The 25,087-nt window shown below is 33.5% G+C and overlaps 1 protein-coding gene across 1 annotated transcript; it reads right to left on the reverse strand.

The window, feature by feature from the left end:
* Positions 1–21,094: 21,094 nt before the first annotated feature.
* On the reverse strand, positions 21,095–24,659 carry LOC132559132 (sodium-dependent glucose transporter 1B-like). Its single transcript, XM_060223739.1, has 3 exons — positions 24,438–24,659; positions 22,801–23,086; positions 21,095–22,305 (listed from the first exon to the last, which is right to left on the reverse strand). The coding sequence occupies exons 1-3, from the start codon at positions 24,657–24,659 to the stop codon at positions 21,095–21,097; spliced, it is 1,719 nt and encodes a 572-aa protein (XP_060079722.1).
* Between the last annotated feature and the right edge of the window lie 428 nt (positions 24,660–25,087).

Here is a 25,087-nt window from a genome sequence, read left to right on the forward strand (position 1 = left end):
TCTCCTTTTGTTACAAATACTTATACATTTTCCTAAATTCGACAGATCTTTAGTATTTTCTGTTTCCAAAAGTTTAATAAATTTTGCCATACTTGGTTTCATATAGTAATACTTTTTAATAAAACGTTTCCTTATATCTTTATAATGTTCGCATTTTGAAATAAAGTGATACTCATCTTCAATATCGCCACTCGTACAAAAGTTGCAAACTCTATCAATTCTTTCAACGCTATTGTATCTACCGGTTTCAATATACAATTTGTGCGATGATAATCTTATTTTTGCAATTTCTTTGATATTTTGTGAACCAATAGATTTTGTTAGATACTGTTTAGACAAAATTTACCACTAATGAATTTATACAATGAACACTTTGAAGACAACTCAATCAAACCCATACATTCTTGCTCAAAAACATCACACATCCTACATTTAATTACATTCAGAATAAAAGCTACATTATTAAAATAATTACTGTCCCACACATATCCTAAACCCATTTTAAATAACTCGTCCTTTACACTATTTGTCCATTCACTCCCCCTATCAAGCATTTCTTTATAACACGACTTAAGAATACAATTTTCTGAATTTCTTACTTTAATCCAATATTTAAAAATTCTAAATTTTCGAATTATACTTAAAGGTAACCTGCCCAATTCTTGATATATCATTACGTTTGGTGTACTTTTCTTAACCCCTAAGATTCTCTTACAAAAAATTTAAATTTTCTATATCTGACGCCTTATGGAAACCCCAAACTTCAGATCCATAGTTCAGTATGCTACATACGAAAGTGTCAAAAACGCTAAGTTGAGTTTCAATATTGAAATAATTTTTCTTACAAATGTTTGTTATACCAAATAATGCTTTCCTTCCTTGCTCAGCTATTTTCTGTTGCGTCAAATTGAATTTACCATTAAATTTCATCATTATTCCAAGATAATTAAAACTATCAACATTTTCTAACAAACTACCATTGTAAAACCATTTATCTGTCTTCTTCAACTTACCACCATTTCTGAAAACCATCACTTTAGTTTTGTCAACATTTACAGTTAAATGTCAGACAGAACGATCAATTTGTCAGCAAACGTTCAGACGTGATAATGGCGAGACGCTGGATATCAGTGCTGCTTGTATTCTTAATCACTAACTGGTAGAGTTTGAGAAAAGTATAATGTATATTTTGGATATAGAAAGAACGATGTAATATTCATGTTATAAGCTTTGATCAACTGAAGGTTAACATGTAAGAATAGGTTGTATTGCTCTTTTATTGACTACAAAAATACCTGGATTTCGTAAGTAGGTAGAAATATACCTAGTATAAATTGTAATTAATAAGAGAGGGTACAAATGGGGAAATGTCGGTTATTAGATTACTATATCAAAAAGTGAAATGCGATGTCAAATACGATACCATAGTAACAAAACTCTTCGAAAGTTAAGAACGGAGTGTTCCTGGTGGAATGCTATCGCCGGTTTTATTTGCACAAATATTCAACTTATATTTATTAATGTATGATTAAAAAAAAAATCTTTCTTGTGTGCGCGAAAATAATACTGATCGCACGGTTTACTATGAATCAGACAGATCCTCGTTGGTGAATGTACAGGTACAGATAATTAAGAGTTTTGGAAATAGAGTAGGATAAGAACATATTTGGGATGTAAAGGAAGTAAAAATATGATCCTGATATTCAAGGATAGACTAGGTATATTTAGACAGGAGTGCATAGTGAAGTTCAATATCTGTAGCGAAGGACTATTATATATAAACAACATAGTATTTGTTTGACTCAAAACATAGTATTTATTTCACTTAAAAGCATAGTATCTATTTGACTTAAAAACATAGTATTTATTTGACTTAAAACATAGTATCTATTTGACTTAAAAACATAGTATCTATTTGACTTACACAAATATCTAAAGAAAGCTGTTGGTAATCGGTATTTTAAAGGCATAGCGAACTATTTCAAGTATTACGGTTTCTAGCCGAACACCCTAAGTTTACGAAAGGTTTATACAGGTATATGTATTAGAAAAAGTAGTAGTGGTTCTACAATTTCGAAGATTACAAAATTCAGAGCATCAAGAACACTACATTTGTATCAATAAGGCTCATTGGTAGTAGAGAAGTTCACAAAAATGAAAATCAGATTATACATACGTATAATAGGATATATATTTGCAGATATAACTGTGCAGTACATACCAACGAGGAAGTACTGTTTGGAACAATGACTAGTTCAGGGTCAATCAAATTGATACAATGGGCAGGATTGTGTACATTTAACACAAGTAATAACGCGATCATAAACCTGTCTGATACGGAGTCAAGGGATTGCATGATACGAAGCTACATGATATACATACATAATAAAAAGTAACAAAACATTTTACATCTACATGATCCACACCTGAGTTTTGAAGATAGAAGTTTGACAATAAGATTGATTACAAACAGATATAAGAAACATACAATGTAACAAATTGTTACAACAAAATAACAATAGTGAAATAACTTCAGGTAAGTAACAGAGTCTAGCTATCACTCCTCAGAACACATAAGGTATAAGTTATACTCATGTCATTGTAATTCCTCTGTATGAAGAAATACATAACAGTAACGAAATACACTTTTAAAATCTCCAATCTGGAGTAAAAGTGTAGAACCTCACGTCAGATGAATTCAGCAAACTTAGAACATACGCTACCAGTACTTTAAACAACGTCAGATGAACTATTGTTCAAATTCTCAGCTTGTTTTTCTGCTGTTTTATAGGAAGGGCGTCCATAGCAACGCACGATGTATCTTGTAGCCATGACAACAATGGAAACGAATATAAGAATAAGAAATGATTCAATGAGCAACACAAAACAAAACCATACCAATCCTACATGCTCCATAACATTTCCAAGTAAGACTGGATTGAGGGCGCCACCTACCATCATAACTGTGTAGTAGAATGATGATATCCGGCCTGTAAGAGGTGTTATGTAATCATTTGTCCAGCAGAATATTAGGGGAAATAAACACGATTTAGCAAAACCAAACACTGGGGAAAAAAACCAAACTAACGTGTCAAAATTATATAAGGATATTAGTAACATTCCTAGAACAGAAATACACAATATAACAAAGTTTACCACCGTATATATGATAGTATTCATCCATTTTTCTACAACGACACCAAAAATACGCGAACTGAAGACAAGAACAAAATAAACGAACGTAATTAAAGCCCCATCTTTTTTGGACCAATTAAAAAACTGGACACAGTAAGTTGCAAGAAAGCCAGTAAATGATTCGTCGACTCCATTTAAAATAAATAATATTGAACCAAACATTGACAAAATAAATAATTTAACTGCCTTCGGAACCTTTCTTGGATTTTGCAAATCATCTGCTTTCGTCATCGATCTTCTAGTCTGCTTTCTGTCGTATATAAGATATATCACAAAAAAGAAAAAAGCAGAGAGAAAGGATATGAATGAAGTTATTGTAAATGGTATGTAAATGTTTGATGTCTGTGTGTCCGATGTTAAAGCATATCCAATCGTGACGTTAGACGCGGCTAGTGGCTGTGTCGATGAAGAGGTATTCCAAATGACCATGGCTTGTAGTGGAAGTTCAGTGAGGAATGGAGAAACAACGAGTGGAGCTACAGAGCTCCCAAGGGCCAACATCACCTGACTGCCCAGGAATATTACACGGCTTTCTTTCCCCCACAGCCTGATAATATCCGCTGACGTACCTGTTTTGACAGAGATATACACGATTAAGTATATAAGCAAAACAGAAAGGTCTGTGAGATTCAGCTGTTCTTGACAATTCTAGAATTAGCCGTTTCAGGACAAGAACAGTCAAACACGACATAACAAGCATTATTCAGTTATTCAAATTCGAAAATATGAAAAGAACTTAATTCTTTGTGAGTTAGGAAAATAGTTGAAGTTAGATTCTCGATTTTCTACAAGGCTGATAGTTTCCTCATTGACAGCTGTTTAACTGTTAGAGGTCAGAACCCCTTCGATAACGTCCTTTCCAAATTAGGTATTCACCCTCGGCCCACTATACGGACAGACCGAGGCGTGTGAAAGGAATAAATGATGTGACGTAAAATACATACCCACAAAATAGGTCAACGAAGATGGGGTTATGTTTTTATATCTTGTAAGAAACATTACTATGTTCACATTTCAGCGAAAACCGTTCACAATTGTTAATAAGGTGCTACACAAACTATATTTTAAACAATACAATTAAAAAACAACAAGCAAAAACATAGTATAGATATGCTAATATATATATATATAAATGATTTTGCGAGTGAAACTATGCTGATCAGGGTTGTTAATTCATTTCATCTACTGTAAAATCACACATTGTTGTGCTTTTTCAAACAACCACTATTTTATAGCCATTTAATTTTTAATTTCGCGAATGATTATAGCTCATTGAATATCCTTATTATATCAGTTCGCATAAATATGAATGAAGAATCTCAGCGAAATCCTCAAAAATAAATTTTCCATGAAAATAAATGATTTAAAAGTATGCATACATTACGAACAAATTCATTAATTACAAAATATTTTTTATGGTATACGATCAATATTTTATCATTTATACATAACTTAAACATACTATTTCGATTAATTAATATTTCCCAGAGTTGTCGTTCCTTACACTCATTAACGTAAGAGTAAGAAATAATACTATTAAACAACATGTCCTAGGTAAAGAGTGTCCTTCTATATTTATATATTTCATTTTGTTATCTTGTTTGATTTCAAGGCAACCTTTAATACTTATATACCTACCTGATGCTAGTATACCTTGCATTATACCAATAACAGCATAGGCAAACACCATGGATTCGAATTGTCTGCACCATGGCACCAAAGCAAAAGCAGTAGAGTACAGACATATGGTGATACCAAACATCAACTTGCTGTTAAATCTCCCATACAGAACTCCTTGCAAAATTGATCCCAATGCAAACCCAGTCAGATTTGATGTGAGAATCCAAGATCCTAGATCAAGACTTGTTCCACTTATCATTCGAATGTCGATGTAAGATGGTCCGAACGTTCCTTTACCCCATCCCTGAAATTATATATAATTAGTATTGGAGCAAGGAGTTGTAAAATTGTAAACGAAACACCTAATGGGCATGTATTGCTTACCTTGTAAGTATTTTTTTGTCACATTATTGACATTCAAAGTCATCTTTACTGAGAAGAAACGGTAAACATATTAACAAATTTGACCCGTGTGACCTTGAATATTGCTCAAGAAAATTTCTTGTTGGATTATCTCGAAATCGCATCAAACAAATATCATGACTTAAGACCTTTGGGTTTGTCAGAAGAAGTCATTTGAAGGTTTAAAATCTTTTGACCTTTATGACCTATTCAAGATTATTTCTCTTCACCATATTTGGTAATTTTACTTATAAAATACTGTAGAATCAATAACTTTTCTCGGAAATTATTTCCAATGATTTCACGTGATAAAAGTCATGTAGTCATATTTCCACAAACTGTAGTAAGTAGTAGTAAAAGTAGTTTAACCACCTACAATTATCGACACCATCAAATCAAAACCAAAATCACTTAAAAAGATAATTCAGTACCACGAAAATATAATAACTTACATTACACATAGAACAATATCCTGATCACATAGATACATTAAATAACTAAAAATTTATTCATTATATCTCGAAAAGTCTTTATCTTTTCTAAAATGAAGTGAGAAATGCATATTTTATGTTTTTAATTGTTTCAGGAAGAATATATTTTTACATTTATACACATTGCATTAAACCTATCAGACAGAACTTCTACTTTATCATTCATAGACGAGTGTTTTGGTTATTGATAACATGTTTATAATGGTTATTTATTTGTCTGGCGATCCTGGCACACAGCCAGTCAGTAAAATTCACAATCAAATACAACCTGAATATCGACATCAATAAGACACGATACTATAAAGACATCACAGTGTCCTTGATAAGAAAGAAAACAAACTTACTAGAATGAATTTAGAAACAAAAAGACAAATAGCGTATATGACTTTCTCTCGGAATAACTTGTTGGTTTTGAGTTTAAGCTGAAAACGTCGAAAAGATGTCATGTCTGCATTCTCAGCATCTTTTCCGTCCATCTCCATTCGTTCCTCCGTATCCCACTCTTGAGCGTCAATCGTTGGTCTCGCCAGTTTGATAGTGGGGTACTCGTTGTCAGTTCCTGTGATAACTTTCTCTAGTTCCACTGGTGTTTCCATCTGCGTCATATCGGTACACCTTAATCAAAAATATTTGAATTTGCTTAGAAACTGATAACATTTCGATGTAATACAATGAACAAAGGACTTCTGGGTAGAAACTTACTACAAACTACTGTATATCCTGTCTCGTCTCGATCTTGATACAGCTATGTAGAAAGACAGATGGGATGTCTCTAAGTACACCTAAGTATGAAGGCAACGTGTTACCTGTATAATTACATTAAGGTGTATTATTTGAATATCGTTTAAATCTGAATATAATATACACATTCACTTTATCGGTCATTTGAATGACATTAATATTGGATTCAAATTGAATATTCGTTTGAAGCTGCATAGGCGTATGTTGTATGGGACTGTCTTTGAATCTGCTAATCTAGGAACATATAAAGATTATCGTGTCAAATGGTTTTTGAATATGTTGTAATCTACACCTGTTGTTTGGCTGTACGGCTTTTCCTCTATGGCCTCTGACGTAAGGTAAGAAAGCCGAAACAGCTGTATGACAATGTCTAACTCATTATTTGGCCATACTTCATCTAGTTATAAATTTGCATTGAAAAGAAATATTCACTTTTTTCGTTAATACTTTATGTAAGTATTAGCCAAAGTCCGAAATCTTGTTTTTGTAAATCGTTTTATTATTTCCTTTTGTAGTCAGTTTTATCTTTTGTCGGGATTTTTGATATAGATGTATGGCCACACTATAGATGAGCTATATTTAATTACATCTATGATATGTAATCAAACAACATCAATAAATTGACCTGGATAGAGTACAGCTGTTACTGTGATACACAAAGCATCTACATATCAGGTCACAATGACAAATCCTAACAAATACAAAATGAGAGTCAATTTGGGCTTGACTGAATGTTAAAAAGATCTTATTTCAAATATTAGATTTCACATGGCCTGAATCTTTCACAGTATTAAATATCAATGAATAATTGAATATTATTTTCTTGTTGTGAAATCTTTCATGTTCATTTATGATATAGCTGATTCATTCTTCTAAGACGTCAGTAATGCTAAGGATCTACATTTTGTTACCTTGGACGCAACTTATTAAAACCAAATTTGATAATAAAGAATGTCAAAATCTAGCTGGACAGGTGCACATGCCGCACAAATAAACTATTTTCGTATTTTCCATATATCCTATAATCCCCCCCCCCCCCCCCCCCCCAAAAAAAAAGACATGTCTATATCTTGAATCGTGCCATTATTCCAATGAATGAAAATATGTCTGTTTTTCCATAAATAATTATGATAAATTTGCATCATGGTGCTAACAAACCATATTTTTTCTTTAAAAAAAATCAATTTTAAAACAAATCCTTTTTAAAATAATGACTTCCCATTTCAAAATATTTACATTACATGACATGGAACATAGCGTTTTACTGTTTTACTAGTTACTACCGGTCATTTAAACTATTTGGATGCGTTTTCATATAAAACATGTTAATAGACTCTAAAATTGTGCATTTTCAACGACTTCTATTGTACTAGTTTGAGTTACATATTCAACATTCATCTGTCAAAGTAACCGAAAGAGACGTCAAAATCTGTATCGGTAGGTGCACTAACCTGATAATGAAACAACCGTTTTTGTTTATGTATGTATGTGATAATTTTAGAATATAGCTAATAACATAAGTATCTTCTGAACTGTGCCACTATTGAATGAAAGAAAACATTGCATGCAGGCGACGGCCAACAACGACGACTTATATACCAGCAAACATACCTACCGTCTGCAATCTCGAAGATTGATTAAATAGACACACGAGTGAATGACAACTTTTTATAAGTAATTAGAATTAGATACAGCACACTTAAACACTGAAGAATATCAGCTATAGCCTTGACATACCATGACTTCAACCACAAGGTGTGAGGGTTTCTATCGATTTCCTATTTTATCAATATTATTTCACTAATTGTACGTTCATATCGAGAAACATAAGGGTCAAATTACACTTTTTCAAATCTCTACAACGTTACTTCTGGTTGTCCAGAGCAAGACCATTACTTTTGCACTGACGTCACATAAGTCGCATCTGGCCTGAAAAACGTGTCAATTAATAAAACTATGGAAAAATAGGTGTTCCAGAAGTTGAAATATTTCTACACTCATGTCTTGAATATCACAGCATTCTCAGTCTATGATACAGAGACTTCACGGGAGAGGGTATGTCAAGTCATGCCCCAGATGTTCAAATTCGATGTTCATTTAATTGTACTTCATAAATGGTAATCAGGACAACCTTTGTATCTCAACGTTTATAATTTGTAAAGCGACGTTCAAAGTCAAAAATGGGAAAAAAAGGACTTTCTGTATACGGCGAAGAACAAAGAACGAGATATATACTATAAATGATAAGTTGTTTATGCCACTAATTTGTATCAAGTTATTTATCAGAGTTATCTTTTCATACATTGTATCAAGTTAGTTATCAGAGTTATTTTTTCATACATTGTATCAAGTTAGTTATCAGAGTTATTTTTTCATACATTGTATCAAGTTAGTTATCAGAGTTATCTTTTCATACATTGTATCAAGTTAGTTATCAGAGTTATTTTTTCATATCATACATTGTATCAAGTTAGTTATCAGAGTTATCTTTTCATACATTGTATCAAGTTAGTTATCAGAGTTATCTTTTCATACATTGTATCAAGTTAGTTATCAGAGTTATCTTTTCATACATTGTATCAAGTTAGTTATCAGAGTTATTTTTTCATACATTGTATCAAGTTAGTTATCAGAGTTATCTTTTCATACATTGTATCAAGTTAGTTATCAGAGTTATCTTTTCATACATTGTATCAAGTTAGTTATCAGAGTTATCTTTTGAATACTGACGCTTCTGTAACAATCAGGTTTATGAAGATCTGTTAAGAATCTACCTTATATCTTCTCTTTTAATACAGTGTTACCATTAGAATTACCTTTAGAATAATAACGCTCCTGTAACAGCTTTGATAACTTTTACTAATGACGTTAATGCATTATACGTATGAAGGAGGGAACGATCCTTAATTAATAGATGTACGCATAAGTCCAGTGACGTTGATAATTAGTGCATTTCAACACTATCAGTCATTACAATACGAGTATTACATGGAGTTTTAATATGTCAAGTTCATTAGCAAAGAAATATCTCTATTTTTATTTCAATTGCTTCAGCGAAAACATCAAACTGATTAAAACTCAAAACAATGAAACAATAAAGACAACACCGGCATGTTTGCAGATCCTTCATTCAAACTTAAATTCTATGTAACGCCGACAAAATATGAGGATTTCCCTGAAAAAAGTGATTTTATGCGTTTTTTCACGTAAGCAGGGAGAGGAACACTCATTAAAAAAACAGGTTGGAAGATTGAAGTTCAAGAGTTCAAGACAGGGTGTTGTAAAATCGTAAAGTCACGATCCGGTGATCCCGGGCCAGCCAGCGCATAACAAGAAGAGCTCTTGTCTGGAGGTAATTTTCTATCATATTTAAAATCGATGACATCCTTGCGAGTGACCAGTATATGGACGCGTTGATATGGTTGTTTGTATGTCTGATCGGTCATTGTCCTTAATTAATAAGGAACGCCATTTAATTGATAATGAAATGTACTGAGAGTATTCAACTTGATCATCAAGAGTGGATCATGTATGGTTTTGAGTCAGCGTGATGCAGGATAAGGCAGCGCTGAAAACAATTAAAAATCCGAGGATGGACAATGACGAAAGATAAAAATATCATAAAAGGACATATTTTTGTTCTTATAGAAATTGTGCGACTCAATTCACCATACAAACAAACATACGATATTTCATTTGTGGACACTATATATATCTTGCTAAATCAATTTCTAAACATTAGCTCGAATTTCATCAGCCCAACATTGTTTGATATTTAAGAAATAAGCAAGACGTAAGAATTGAATTCCGATCATAGCAGAAATTAGAAGTAAATAACGCAGTGACCTTATTATTTACCCAATATATCTAATGAAATCACAAGTCAGGGACTGAGTACGGGATTCCCTGATGTACTGTATATACACAGTCTAATTTTACATTAACAGCTGGTATTTTAACCAATCTCACCTGTTCAAACTGACATAAGGATATACATTTTGATGGTGATAATTGTTTTAAATTCATTAAAACGAGTTCCGGAAAGGTACACAGCTTTCAGAAATTTGCCTTAAATCCGGCTAGCGATTTCTAATGCGAGAATACATATTCAAGTCACTTTCGTGTTCGAACGTTAAATAGTGTCACAATCGTTTTTATCAACACATTTTAAAAAGTCATGATGGCTATGACAGCCAAGGATAAAACTATTCGCCAAAAATAGAGACGTAATGCTATGTATCGGAACCAACCAAATATCATCATGCCAGCAATACGTAAATAATTGTGTGTACCTTGCAGCAATACCTACCTCTAGGGTTTACAATTACCACCTAGTCCGCTAATGATCTTGACTTAACGTGAGCATGCATCTTGTATGTAGCAATTCAATAGTGACGAATATATAAGTATGACCTTAAATATGTCTATAATATTTGGAAAAAATGGCATATCATGTTTAGATAACGTGCTTCTACATAGCTTAAATTGTTTATCTCGGACCTGTTTCGATACAAAGCTCTCTTAGGCAATATCGCTGGAATAATTTTGAATTTATTTTCTTTATCATTGTTTTGCGTCCCATTAACAGGCAGGGTCACTAAAGGACGTGCAAAGTTAGGGTGGTTTAGGAAAACAGGAGTTCATGCAGAAAAAACTGAGATACCTTAATTTTACAACTATTGGAAAGATCTTTAATGAAGATATTGTTTTATCGTTTCGTCCCATGTAATATCTGAATTTGTCTGTTTGAAATCATGACATGAAACATGAAAACTGTCATCTACAAAATCAACAATGAAAAATTCAACATATCAGAATAATCCTTACCCAATCTCAAATGCAATAAAACTGGGATAAAAACGAAATAACACGGTAAAAATACAAGTCGTTTATGCTCTGTCGAGGACGCCCACCATGTAAATCTTGGCCAATTTAATGATTATTATAATTACTATTAACGTATACATTACATAAAGAGTTGCACCGCATATTTTTGTCACATGGAAAGTCTTGTTAGTGATAAAAATCGACAAATTTTGATGTGATACACATTAATCAAGCTGTAGTAATGTTATGGGATAAAATATACTAATCTGATGAGATACTTTTTGACACGTAGCTTGTCTTTAATGATACTATAATATCATGAATTTTCGTGGGCTTTATTTTCATTGATTTCGTGGTTATTTAATCCATGAATTTATCTGCCCATGATATAGGAAAAAAGAAAGCTTGGACATGATTTCTTCACTGCTAACAATGATTTCGTGGGTATTATCAAAATCAAGTGTCAAAGATTTAGTATTGACGAAGAAAGCAACGAAATTTTAACTGCACGAAATTATGTCTTTACAGTATCTGATGAATCTAAAATTTCAAGAATATAAAGGTACCAGCTAAATTAGTATATTCATTGCAGTTGAGTCGTCATTGTCTACCATCGGATCTTTTAACTGCTTTAAATGCTGCCTAATTCAGCAAGTGGCTCTAAGTAATTTGTAATCCACTCATATTGATAGTATCCAGTTCATTACTCACAGCATATTTCATTATCTGTTGTTTTTCAGTTATGTTGACAATGACCGATCAGGTATACAAACAAATATACCATCGCGTCCATATACTGGTCACTCGCAAGGATGTCATTGACTGATATAGAATGGCAGGTGGTCGATCGGTGATGGCGACAGTGATAGAAAGTTGTACAAAAGGCACACAAATGAATAGCACAATTAATTACAGAAGGGTGGAACCTGTGAGAACCTCAACATTGGTTAAACAAAATGTCGAAACTAGATTGGATGGCGCAACAATACTAGAAATTAGATAAGTTTAGTAATGGTTGATTATGCAATATTTCAAAAGAACTTAATGTTGTTATAATATGATGAACCATGTCACTATTCGGATGATTGAAAACATGGCATGCAGGCTGTGGAAAATCTCGGGAATTAATAGTCCACTAATATTAAAATATGCAAAAGACACAGCAGTGATTCGCAACCGAAAGTGTAATCGATTTGTCTTATAAAAGTTTTGTTAAGATCGATGATCGGCATGTGGTTAGAGCACTGACATTGACTGTGGGATAATGCCTAGTGTTAGGAAGAGTCACGGCGACAAAAAATCCGTAACCAACCTCCCTATCAACTAACAATGGTCAAGAATAGAGTCCGAAGTCACATTCTTGTATATCTGGAGTTGCATTGGAATCGACGTTTTATATGTGAAATGCAGCAATTATACGTCTTATGTAACAGGAATCATACCTAAAAAGCACTGGTGAGCGAATGAGATGAAAAATGGCTGCCATGTCGACACACGCACACATGTTGGTACTCTAGCATATGAGGACGGAGGGTACCGCAATCAGCTGCATTTGCGAAATTTTGCAGACTTTGATTGAGAGAACTGCATAATAAATCAACTTTTGTAGAGTAAGATCATTTACATGTTTAGCCATTCTGTTGGGTTAAATACTATTCACACACATGTATTGTGTGGGCTACTGCCTGAACATATTGACTGAACACTAATTTAATGCTCTGCTTTACACAGACTTAGCAACAAAGTGTCCATAGGGAAATTAAAATCTTTTATCGAACAAACAACAGCAACTCGTGGTGACACAGTTGCAGCGTTTAGGATGAAGAGGAATACTTCAAATACTGATGGATCAGAAAACAATAGTATAAAACAGGAGTTGGCATAGAAAAGACAAGAGCTCTCTGAGATAAAAAAAAACAACAAACAAACAAGGTGATATAGTCATTAAAACGACATCAAGGATTTGGTCATAGATCATTACTTTAGTACTCACCAACAAAAGATGTTTTGTCACAGATTAAGGGGAGGAGGGTCGGGAGGGTTACAAGGAAGACATCTATGATGAGAATGGAACTAGATTCAGTGAACGTGTACAATCAGTGTACAACCATAGGCTCCAGAAGTCAGCACAGACAAAGGAGAGGAAAATATCAGAATTAGAGGTGGAAATAATAAATATGAGGAAGGAAACCACAGAAGTTAAGATAGATGTTACAAACAAAATAATTCAGTGTACAAAGAGAATAAGAATATATTTGTATGTACACTGAGTACATGTTTACTAAAATGCCATTGTGGATAGTAAGGTTCGAAGCAATGGATGCCTGGTCATATGAGTCTATTTATTTTATTTTTAATTTTACAATTATATTCCATGAATGTATTTACATGAATTTCCAAGATTTCGAAGAAACAATCATTATCTAAATACATTAACCGAATTGATTTAAAAGGAAATCTCATAGCGCACATAACATAAATCCCAAATAGATATCAGATGAAGATGTTGATCTAGGTCAGAAGAGATGTTTGTGATACATTTAGAAATATGAGGTTGATCGTGTGTATTTTGGAGAATAATTGTTTAAAGATGTTGAGTACTTGGTGATATATAAATGATCAGATTGAATATTGAAAGTCTCGGGAGATTTTCACATTGAAAGCAACCCTTTACTAGAACTTGTCATTAGCAGTGGTCCTCCGAAAAATTCAAAGCACATAGTTGATTTCCACGTCAAGGCTTTCCAACATATCGATTGGTCGACTTTTTAAACGAAAACATAAAAGGGAATTTTATCAATCTAAACTAAAAAGAGTGGACACGGACGGAAATGCATTGTTTATTGAAGAAAGGATAAAAACCGTAAAGGACGAGGACAAAGTGAGTGTGAAATTCGAAGATTGGTCTTCACGATATAACCAATGGATTGCTGAGAAAGACATCAAACACGTCACGAAAGTTGTAAGATGTCGCACTATGTAGTCATTAACAAACCTCAGACATACTTTCCTGAAAACAAAGACGTACATTTGCGATCGCTTTTTCAATATTCGCCGTCTGGTAAAAGCGGTGAAAGTGGGAAAATTGTCCCAGGCAATCGCTGGCAAAAGAGAGCTAGTTTCACTCATGAAAGGACGAGTGACGACCACTCTTCATTTCGAAGAAACATGTACGTCCCTTACGAGGGGAAGAGGATGAAATATTACCAGGACGTAGCACAAGGCAAGGAAAAGGCTTATGTAGACAACGTAAACTGAAGCGAATTTATGTTTCTCATAGACAAGGTCAACAACGAAGAAGAAAACCTTTACCAGCACGAGACGTCAATGTTGATATGGTTTCGCCGGCGCAGCAAGCCGTTGAGCAAGTAAAGTCTGAGCTCAAAAAGCGTGGGGTTTCGTCTGATCGTCATTTTACAGCAAAACGTCGTTGTGCTCTCGTTTGCAGAAAACAGGAACAAGGAACATGTTTCAGCTGTAAGAAAACCCCAGATTTTATAGAATTGATATTTTAAAAGTCAACTAAGAAGTAAACCAAGAAATCAACAAAGAAGCGATATACCAAAAAAAACCTGCAAAACAACAAAATTATGAGGAAAGGGATCAAATCGCAATGGCTATGCTAAAGAAAGATTTTTAAAGAGAGAAACAACCATCAGAATTGGCTCTGTTTGATTTTCCTCCAACACAAACGGCTGTGGAAAATGTATATTATCAAGACGTGTTACTAATTTCTTAACAGCAACTCATTCGTCAAATTTGTAGTTTCCGGTCAAAATGGATTAGAATTGTTGGATTTGAAAAACAGTCTCATCTGTACAAAAGTGGATGTTACTTTACATGGAAAATCAGACTCAACCCAGCAGTTAATCATGTACTTAGTCAAACACTCGAGCAAACTAAACCGTTCACTCAGATTCTTTTCAAACAGATGACCATTACGGCTGGTTCTACCAATTTCACCTATTTTTCATGGTATGAGACCTAATTTAGTCGTAGTTCGATTACCAAATGCTAGCGTTTGTTTCAATACTAATAAGATAAAAATACGATTGAATAAATAACACATTTGCAAGAAGACTACAATCATCCGCAAAACGTTTGGCATCGACTTAAAATTAAAAATTTAGCTCAATATCAGGATCTCAATCTCAAATTGTATGTATTGCTATAAACAGACGTATTTGAACATTTTCGAACCATGTGACTAAGTTATTATGACTTGGATCTAGACCACCTTTACACCGGCCCGGTCTGGCATGGCAGGCGACATTGAAAATGACAAAAAATAGCTTGGAATTACTCACAGACCCAGTATGCAAAAGCCAACAATCTATACATCCTCGAATCCTAATATCCTTTCCGATCGGACTCGTTTATCATCTATATGGCAAGACAGAACCATTGCCTGTAGGTGACTTTCTTTGGGTTACCTAAAGGTAACGAAATTCCACAGAGTGCTGGCATTTACACAACAACTTTTGTTAAAGAAATACACCGAGGCTAATACAGAAAGGCGCAAGTTAGCAACAAACGATTTCCAGAAGGATGTTTTGGCGAGACAATGGAAAACGTTCGCAACAGAGTAGACATTAAACTCGCTCACACAAACAAAAAAAGTAAAAACTACTGCTCGAGACCCTCTTTCCAAATATTTACCATTCTAATGAGAGAGACGGGTGAAGAAAATGTCAAAAGAGACTAGTATTAAACAAACCCTTTATCTCAAACCAAAATATGGAGAGTGGATAAAATTGTTATCCACAGACACCGTCAGTTTTTGTTATCTAGTTCTTTGTGGCGACGTCTATGTCGACATGTTACACGACAGGCACTTGTTGGACCTGTCTAATTACCCAATGGGACACTTCTGTCACGATTCGACCAACAAAATCATTTTAAATATAAGCAAGAACATCGGAGAGTTTGTAGGACTTCCCACGAAAATATAGTTTTAATTTCAGTGAAATTTTCACGATTGGAAACCTAGGAATCATTTACCATTTCGTCCGTAGAAAAGGAAGTGGCCAAAAGTCTTTGCCAAATCTACCATTAAGCGTGACTTGCGTCACGAGATGTATAACGAATGCCTTTTTGGCAAACAAAACAAAATGTGCGAACTGCACACCATAAGGACTAAAAGACACCAGTTTTACGTGTATTACCTCAACAAATCTGGGTTGTGTACATTTGACGACAAGCGATGGACCCTGCCAGATCTCTGTGATGGGTATGCGTTCGGTCATTACAAAACAAAGACAACATTGTAAAACTTACACCTGTTTAATGTAAATTATATATATATATTAACAATTTCGCCATTCAATTACAGTAAATATGATCTGAATGATATTATTTAAATTACAATTTGACATAGTTCATTACTGATTTCAATCGTTGTTAAATGTATCAATTTAGTTATTCAAACAAAACTTTATGTAATTTATTTCATGATAATGAAAGTTTTGTTGTAATTTATAAAAGTTTTCAATAGCTATAGAACAAAGATTCAGTTTTACTTGTACGGAACGGAAGGATACTTTACATTTGGTATTTCTAATAATAAAGATTATGTATATTTGACACAATACTAACAGTTTAATAATTAAGTTTGATAAACACATGTTAGGAATAAAAGATATAAGAAAGACCTCTTTTATTTTCTTTCAAGAAGTATTGTGACGGTATTGAAATAATCGTAATTTAAAAAAAAAATCAAAAACAATCAAACAACAATTTAAAACAGGTAAATCAACTACTTAATATTTAATAATCGGCAAATCTATACAATCATTATACATTATCAAGTATGTTAATACTTAAACAACAAAAATATCTAAACTAACAAAAGTAAAACAGATATTGGCACATGGTGTAAACATATGTAGAGTTTGATTAAAATGCTGTTTTGATAATATTTATATTGGTTTGTATTTTGTTGCTTGTGTGGTATCGATTTTAAAACCAAAACCAAGAATGCATGGTAATGGGCTTTATAATTTATAGAAAATGTGAGGGAAAAGTTACCTTAGTAATGACACTTATCCGATTCAGGTATCGATACTAAACTTGTTACTTAATATTTGCTTTAGGTATTTGTTGGGGACTCGTTTGCTTCTAATCATATACTAGTTTGTAAATGATCCACCCTACAAATACCTCATGGATTACACTGAGAGTTGATAAATCTCAACAACAATAAACATATAATAAGTTAGACTCTAGAATCTTGGTACAGCATGTGTAGGTATCAGTTTAACCACAATAGCATCTAATTCCTGTTCGGATTGCTTTAGGAGAAATTTTACAGTAAAGTGGTTTAAAATAAAGGACTTCCAATTTCACTTTTTTACTGGTTGTACAATTTCAATCGGTGAAAATACGATCACTGCACAATTACAAACGAAAGTAAAAATTTAAAAAAAATGTGGCTGTATTTGGTTTTGTGTTAGCAAACTAAACGTGTTTATTGAAATATCATAAATATCCTTTTGGAGTCTAGGCGGATTCAATTTTCTCACTGGATTATCGGACATTATATATAGTCAATATTTAGCAATATTTGGACTATCAAGACATATATCAACATTCATGAAATATTAACGTCGTTACTTCAGTATCTAAATAAACATCATTTTGAACTCTTAACGGATTAATTTTTTCGCCTTTGAGATCAGCAGTTTATACAGACATAAGGATAAACTTGCTATGGCAGACGTTATTACTTAATGGACTAGTAAAGAAAGAATTATACAAAAGATATTAAACGAAATTGTTACAACCTGTACTTCACAGGTTAACAAAGGTAAGATATTAAATTGTTACAATCTTTTCTCCACATGTTAACAAAGGTAAGATATCAAATTGTTACAACCTTTACTTCACAGGATAACGAAGGTAAGTTATTAAATTGTTTCAACCTTTCCTCCACAGGATAACAAAGGTAAGTTATCAAATTGTTACAATCTTTCCTCCACAGGTTAACAAAAGTAAGTTATCAAATTGTTACAACATTTACTCCACGGGATAACAAAGGAAAGTTATTAAATTGTTACAACCTTTCCTCCACAGGTTAACAAAGGTAAGTTAACAAAGGTAAGATATTAAATTGTCACAACCTTTCCTCCACAGGATAACAAAGGTGAGTTTACGAAGGTAAGTTATTAAATTGTTTCAACCTTTCCTCCACAGGATAACAAAGGTAAGTTATCAAAATGTTACAATCTTTCCTCCACAGGTTAACAAAGGTAAGTTATCAAATTGTTACAACCTTTCCTCCACAGGATAAAGGTAAGATATTAAATTGTTACAATCTTTCCTCCACAGGTTAACAAAGATAAGTTATTAAATTGTTACAACCTTTCCTCCACAGGTTAACAAAGGTAAGTTATCAAATTGTTACAACCTTTCCTCCACAGGATAACAAAGGTAAGTTAACAAAGGTAAGTTATTAAATTGTTACAACCTTTCCTCCACAGGTTAACAAAGGTAAGTTATCAAATTGTTACAACCTTTCCTCCACAGATTAACAAAGGTAAGTTATCAAATTGTTACAACCTTTCCTCCACAGGATAACAAAGGTAAGTTTACGAAGGTAAGATATTAAATTGTTACAACCTTTCCTCCACAGGATAACAAAGGTAAGTTATCAAATTGTTACAATCTTTCCTCCACAGGTTAACAAAGGTAAGTTATCAAATTGTTACAATCTTTACTCCACAGGTTAACAAAGGTAAGTTATCAAATTGTTACAATCTTTCCTCCACAGGTTAACAAAGGTAAGTTATCAAATTGTTACAACATTTACTCCACGGGATAACAAAGGTAAGTTATCAAATTGTTACAACATTTACTCCACGGGATAACAAAGGTAAGTTATCAAATTGTTACAACATTTACTCCACGGGATAACAAAGGTAAGTTATCAAATTGTTACAACATTTACTCCACAGGTTAACAAAGGTAAGTTATCAAATTGTCCACAGGATAACAAAGGTAAGTTATCAAATTGTTACAATCTTTCCTCCACAGGTTAACAAAAGTAAGTTATCAAATTGTTACAACATTTACTCCACAGGATAACAAAGGTAAGTTATTAAATTGTTAGAACCTTTAGAATATAATATTTATGACCTACATTCGAAAGTAAAAAAAACTTTACCACAATGAAAACATAAATGTTTCACAAAGTGTGTATAAAATTAGCACAGGCCTCATGCAGTACAGATTTAATGTAACACTTTGGCTGGGGCGTAGCCTTTCACACATCTTGTTTATTTCTGTTCTCACACTTTTTAAAGAATAATTGTGTATCGATAGGATGTATGGGAATAGATTAGTGTCAATAGGAAGCGTTAGAAAGTGGTTTTGAGGAGTGTTACGGATACTCTCACACAAGTTTCATGTTCGTAAAGACACTACACGGTTGAATGAAACTTCTTTATAACATTACCATGTCCAGGACAACATGACGTCATGCAAATAATGTAGATTTGTGTCGTTTACAATTAACGGCATTTTACTTGTTGGTGTTTACCAAGTCTAAGTTTAGAGAATATTCTGTGATAATGTTTTCCTACACTCTGATCGCGGACAGAATCACGGATGCATGACGTTTAGAATAAGAACAGATCAAAATATTGTATAAGACTGTATAAGAAGGCATCTATTCACTAGATTGAAGGTGGTAGATCCTGCTGGTGATCTTTTAAACTTCGAGGTTCATAGAATTAAAAGTCAAAGGCGTATACAAAAATAACAGTGAGAAAGATGAGAATAATAAACATTTACATAAGTCTAACAGATCGAGACCAATAGTAAAATCTGAGACTGCTAGAATCTAAACTACAAACCCGTACTCTATATAACCTTAAGTGAATAAGGTAACACAAGGTAAATAAACACGACAACAATTCCTTCATAACAAGAATGTAAAGAAATAAGGAAGGTAAGCACTCATTTATGATAACATCGGCAAGGGAAGGGGTATAACTCTGTAATTTTTAATTCGTTATATTCTTATTTTGTATAAATCTCATGCAAAATATCTAAAGATTGTCATACTGTACCTTTCATCATTATGTTATAAGAAAATATGCCACAATGATTTTTTGATTATGTAATGTTCACAAACAGAGAGGTTAGGTTGAAGTAATATTGGTTAGTTGGTTACTTAATTTTCATTATGTGATATACTGACATAACATTTAACAAAACTGTCGATCAAAGAGAGAATAGACTGACGGTACACTTTTCCTTCTTTCCTTCTTTCTTTTTTTTTTTATCGATTTATAAATTATAGATGGTTAGAATAAATGATCGCATTGCATTTTCAATTGGGTTTTATGTGCGTACAAAAATACTTCTGATTGTCATGCATGATATTTTTGTGTCGAGGGAATTTGTTGAACCATAATGAAATAATATCCAAAACCTTGGGATGAAAACATTTCGTTAATTGAAATATCAAGTCATAAATATAAATATCTTTTTTACGATACTTATCTACATTGTTTAGGTTATCTGCTGACGTGTAACTAGCTATAGCTGAAAAATTAACGGGGAAAATGTAACAACAATTTCGGACGAGTATCATAAATGCTTGCCTAAACAAAAATACCTTTTTCACATTTGAGACAATGTGTGAGAACACTGAATCATTTAACTCTATTCACAATTAACACCATGTTGGAAATGAGAAATCGGTAACCAGAGTTTCTAAGAGTTCAAAATAAAGTTATTTGTTACTTTATTCATAAACTTTTTGCGATCAAAAACGGTTACATCAAAATCATGCTTATACTACTTATTTCAAAAATTCAGTTTGAATTTTCAAATTCCTCTTTGGCTTTTTCATCAAGAAAATCCTCATCTTCAGTGTAGCCAACTTTGACAATATCGGGTTCTGCATCGTATGTCTTGCCATAGTTACGCACGATGTATTTTGTTATGAGCAAACCTAGTAGGTACAATACTACGACAATAATGATCTCTATTAGAAAAAGGTAGCAGTACCAGACTGCGTCATTCTCCATCAAAACACCCAAAAGCACCGGATTTAATGCACAGCCCAATGTCGCTGCAACGAAGTAAAAAGCAGATATCTTGCCAGTCATTGGAGCGATATATTCATTGGACCAACTAAACAACAAAGCAAAGAGGCAAGACTTTGCAAACCCATACAACGGTGAAAAAAGCCAAAGGGCAGTATCAAAATTATACAAGGATACAATTAAAAGTCCTAAAATTGAAATGAACATAATTATGAAATTGATTCCAATAATAACCAACGTATCTATCCACTTTTCAAAAATAACTGTTAGTAGTCGAGCAACAAGGATGCATATGAACACTAACGATGTCAAAAACGCCCCTTGTTGTTTTGACCAATGAAATTGTTCCACGCAAAAGGTAGATAGGAAGGCAGTGTATGCTTCATCGATTCCACAGTAACAGAAAAACAGGAAGCCTATCACAGATATTGTGGTATATTTGATAGTAGTTGGTAGTTTCCTAGCTTTCCTTGTTTTGCATGCTTTTTTGGCAGGGCGAATCTTTTCCGTTGAATAACATACGTACGATATCAGGAACATGATACACGCTATGAGTGAAAGACCTGCACTTATAGAAAATGGAACATATATTCCTGATTTAGATTCAAATAAACTTTCTAGAAAATTCAAATCTGACATGTTTACTCTGCCTTTCGTTAGATACGAACGATTTAACATGTTCATGTTTATTCTACGTGAAGATGTAGAAAGAGAATTATTTATTCTGTAAGTTTCAATTTTCATTGCATATGAGAACTGATGGTCCCTTGATGTGTTAGAAATGTTCTGTATGACCTCGGTCAGGTACGAACCATTTGTAGTCCTGGTTAGTATATTCTCATCCCGAGGTTGGTCCATTAGGAATGGTGCTACCACGAGGGGGGCCAAAACACTCCCTAGGGCGAATACCAAATTAAGTCGGAGAATTGCTTCACGTCCCTTCTTCTGCCAAATCCGCAAAATTTCTGTATTTCCACCTAACAACATTGAATAAGATTGAGTAAGAATGCAATTTTTAACGATTTGTCTCAATTAACGTTTTCAGAGAAACCCTTGACTTCGATTTTGTCGCGCTTCTTGCCGCTATCATATAAAATTGATAAGAACTTAAAACACCGAATTCAACAACTGTGATTCATTGATCAATCGTTACATAGACATTTTACAGCTGTCTTATATACAAACTAAGATATGAAGCGTTTTAATGTATTTGTCTATCATCTATATTTCATGTTAGGTATTTGATATTATATTTTTATGTAAAGTGGATAAAAAACCTCATTAAAATAATTCATTACTGTCTTTTTTACACATGTAAACTTAATACACAGCAATATATATCAATTCGTTTCTATTTTTAAGCATAAATACTGAAGTACATTTCAATTGCTGCATCAAAAAACGTTAAGACATTAAAAATAAAACTGCAACAAGTTTGTATTTATATTATATTTGATATGTATATGACTTACCGGTGTCCAGGATCCCCTGAAGTGATCCTATCATTATATAACCACTCAGCATGGCTTCAAATAGTGAACACCACGGAATTCCAGCTATGACGATCGACCATATGAACAAGCATACGCTGTACATCAACTTCCGGTTAACGCGGTCATGTAGAAATCCCTGAAGCACAGAGCCAATTGAATAACCAACAAAAAAGGACGTTAGAATCCAGGAGCCCTGCTCCAGGTCGGTATTACTTATGAAGCGTAAGTCGATGTATGCCGGGCCAAACTGACCCTTTCCCCATCCCTGGAACAGCGGAAATATTGAATGTTGATTAGCAACGAGTCAAAACCAGTTTCATATGTTATATAATGAGACAGTATAATGTTTTCCACACGATCCATTTGATATTGTACAAAAGAAAAAATGAATAGCATCCTTTCAACACATGCTTACAGTTACATAGCCAATTCAGACTTTCTGTGTCGTCTTTCTAGGACTCGCTGAAATGATTAAACCCAGGACGTGACTGGGTACAATCCAAATTTATCAAAATGAAGTTAGTAAAAGAAATTAATGAAATAAATAAAAAAAATAAGAGAACAGATAGGGACGCTTATCTATAAAAATTCAATTTCATTTCATAGTTTCCAACATTAAATGAGATTTAAACGGAACGTCATTTACTTTTGTGTATCATTGACATTGCCACTATTCGGAACAGAACCTTCCACGCATGTTGCATCTCACCCGGGGGTCTGAAAGTCTCTAAGTTATTCTAACACCACCAAATTCAAAGATATATAACGCATTGTGATTTCGACGTTGAGACAACTGATAACTGCTAAATCAGGTATTTTCGTGGATATTAATGACTAAATTATGACTATTATTGTACTAAAGTTCGTATCAATATTTATCTGGTTACCAAGTCGTCGACATGAATACGCTGATAAAAAGTAACAAGAATTTCATGAAAATTTAGCTCCCATTATGTTGACGATTCACAGTGATCGGAATTGGATACATCAATGATATGACATTAAAGACAATTAACATAACTATATTTTACATCACATTAATATCTACATATTCCATTGTATAGCTTATGTCACGTGACTACGGTCTGTATTTTTTACCAGGCAGTGTGAGGTTGTAGACGGTAATATATGGCCCCCATATCATAATGGTATTGTTCGCTTCAAGATTTTGAACGCTCGAAGTAAGCATTACTCGTTGCAAATATCTCGATATTTACACTTTGTCATATGTTCCAGACTGCCACCTTGAGGTTTAGGTATAGCCTAACTACTACTCAGACACTGAACACAATTAGGTTTGTTTGTTGGCTGGTTTACTGGGTTTATCGCCCTTTGAACAACCATGATCATTTTGAGGCGCTATTTCATTGTTGTAGCTGGTGGCTACCTCACTGAACAAAATACGAGAGGCCCGTTGCATTCTGTCATGTCAGCACAGCCATATGAGCAAAGTGTCACAACCACGAAGAAAGACCGGTCCGTTTCACAAGGTCCTTAGAAACATGAACGGGTTAAACCACACACCTCGGATCTACAGCTGAGGTTGTATAGAACGCTACCGACTGCGCTATAGCAGTTCCCTATCGAACTTAGGGTGATAATTTAGATTTACTTACTATGATAAAAAATGTTGTAAATATACAAGAAGAGTAGACAACTTTATCCTGGTAAATTACATCCGTCCGGAATTTATGAACGGATCTGGAACAGGATTTTACACACTTCCATCTTTCACTGTCGTTTGATTTATTGTCAGTACCATCAACTTCCGGTAGATTTTGTTCGTTTCCGTTCATGGTTGTTGAAAAATTGTCTGCTTTCTCAAACGTACCGTCCATTTTCATCATCTATTGGTTAGAGAATTAAAGAATAAATTATTCACAAACAAGAAAATGATAATATTTTAACCATTCCTGTTATAAAGGCAGTTTCACAAAAATCTTGTATAATAATGTTTATGTACTCCCATGTAATATGACACTGTATTTAAATACCTGATTAATCAGTTAGATAACACTTATTCAGTACATTGTACACAATGGGTTATCAATGTGACCTTAAAGTACTTGATCTTGGTACCTATCACTGTTGTAACATGCATGTCACTTAACGATTTGTTGAGAAGATCATGGTCACTTATACACTTGTCTTAACCTGTGAAATCGTTTCGTGATTCATATCCGTCTGGTTAGTTACTATACACAGAATATAAGTTCTCATATAGCAAGCAGTAAGAACATCATGTGTCGCATGCTCGTTAGTTTGC

Source organism: Ylistrum balloti, unplaced genomic scaffold (genome assembly GCF_031769215.1).
Source record: "Ylistrum balloti isolate Yb309-2 unplaced genomic scaffold, AGI_CSIRO_Ybal_v1 Utg370858, whole genome shotgun sequence".
In the NCBI taxonomy this organism is placed as follows: Eukaryota; Metazoa; Mollusca; class Bivalvia; order Pectinida; family Pectinidae; genus Ylistrum; species Ylistrum balloti.

What these genes read in the sequence shown, in the direction of transcription:
- LOC132559132 (XM_060223739.1), bottom strand. Translation starts at nt 24,659, where the DNA reads ATGGACGGTACGTTTGAGAAAGCAGACAATTTTTCAACAACCATGAAC. An exon ending in TTACAACATTTTTTATCATA is followed by an intron (nt 23,087 to 24,437) that starts GTAAGTAAATCT and finishes CCGCTGTTCCAG; the next exon opens with GGATGGGGAAAGGGTCAGTT. An exon ending in TCAGGGGATCCTGGACACCG is followed by an intron (nt 22,306 to 22,800) that starts GTAAGTCATATA and finishes CAATGTTGTTAG; the next exon opens with GTGGAAATACAGAAATTTTG.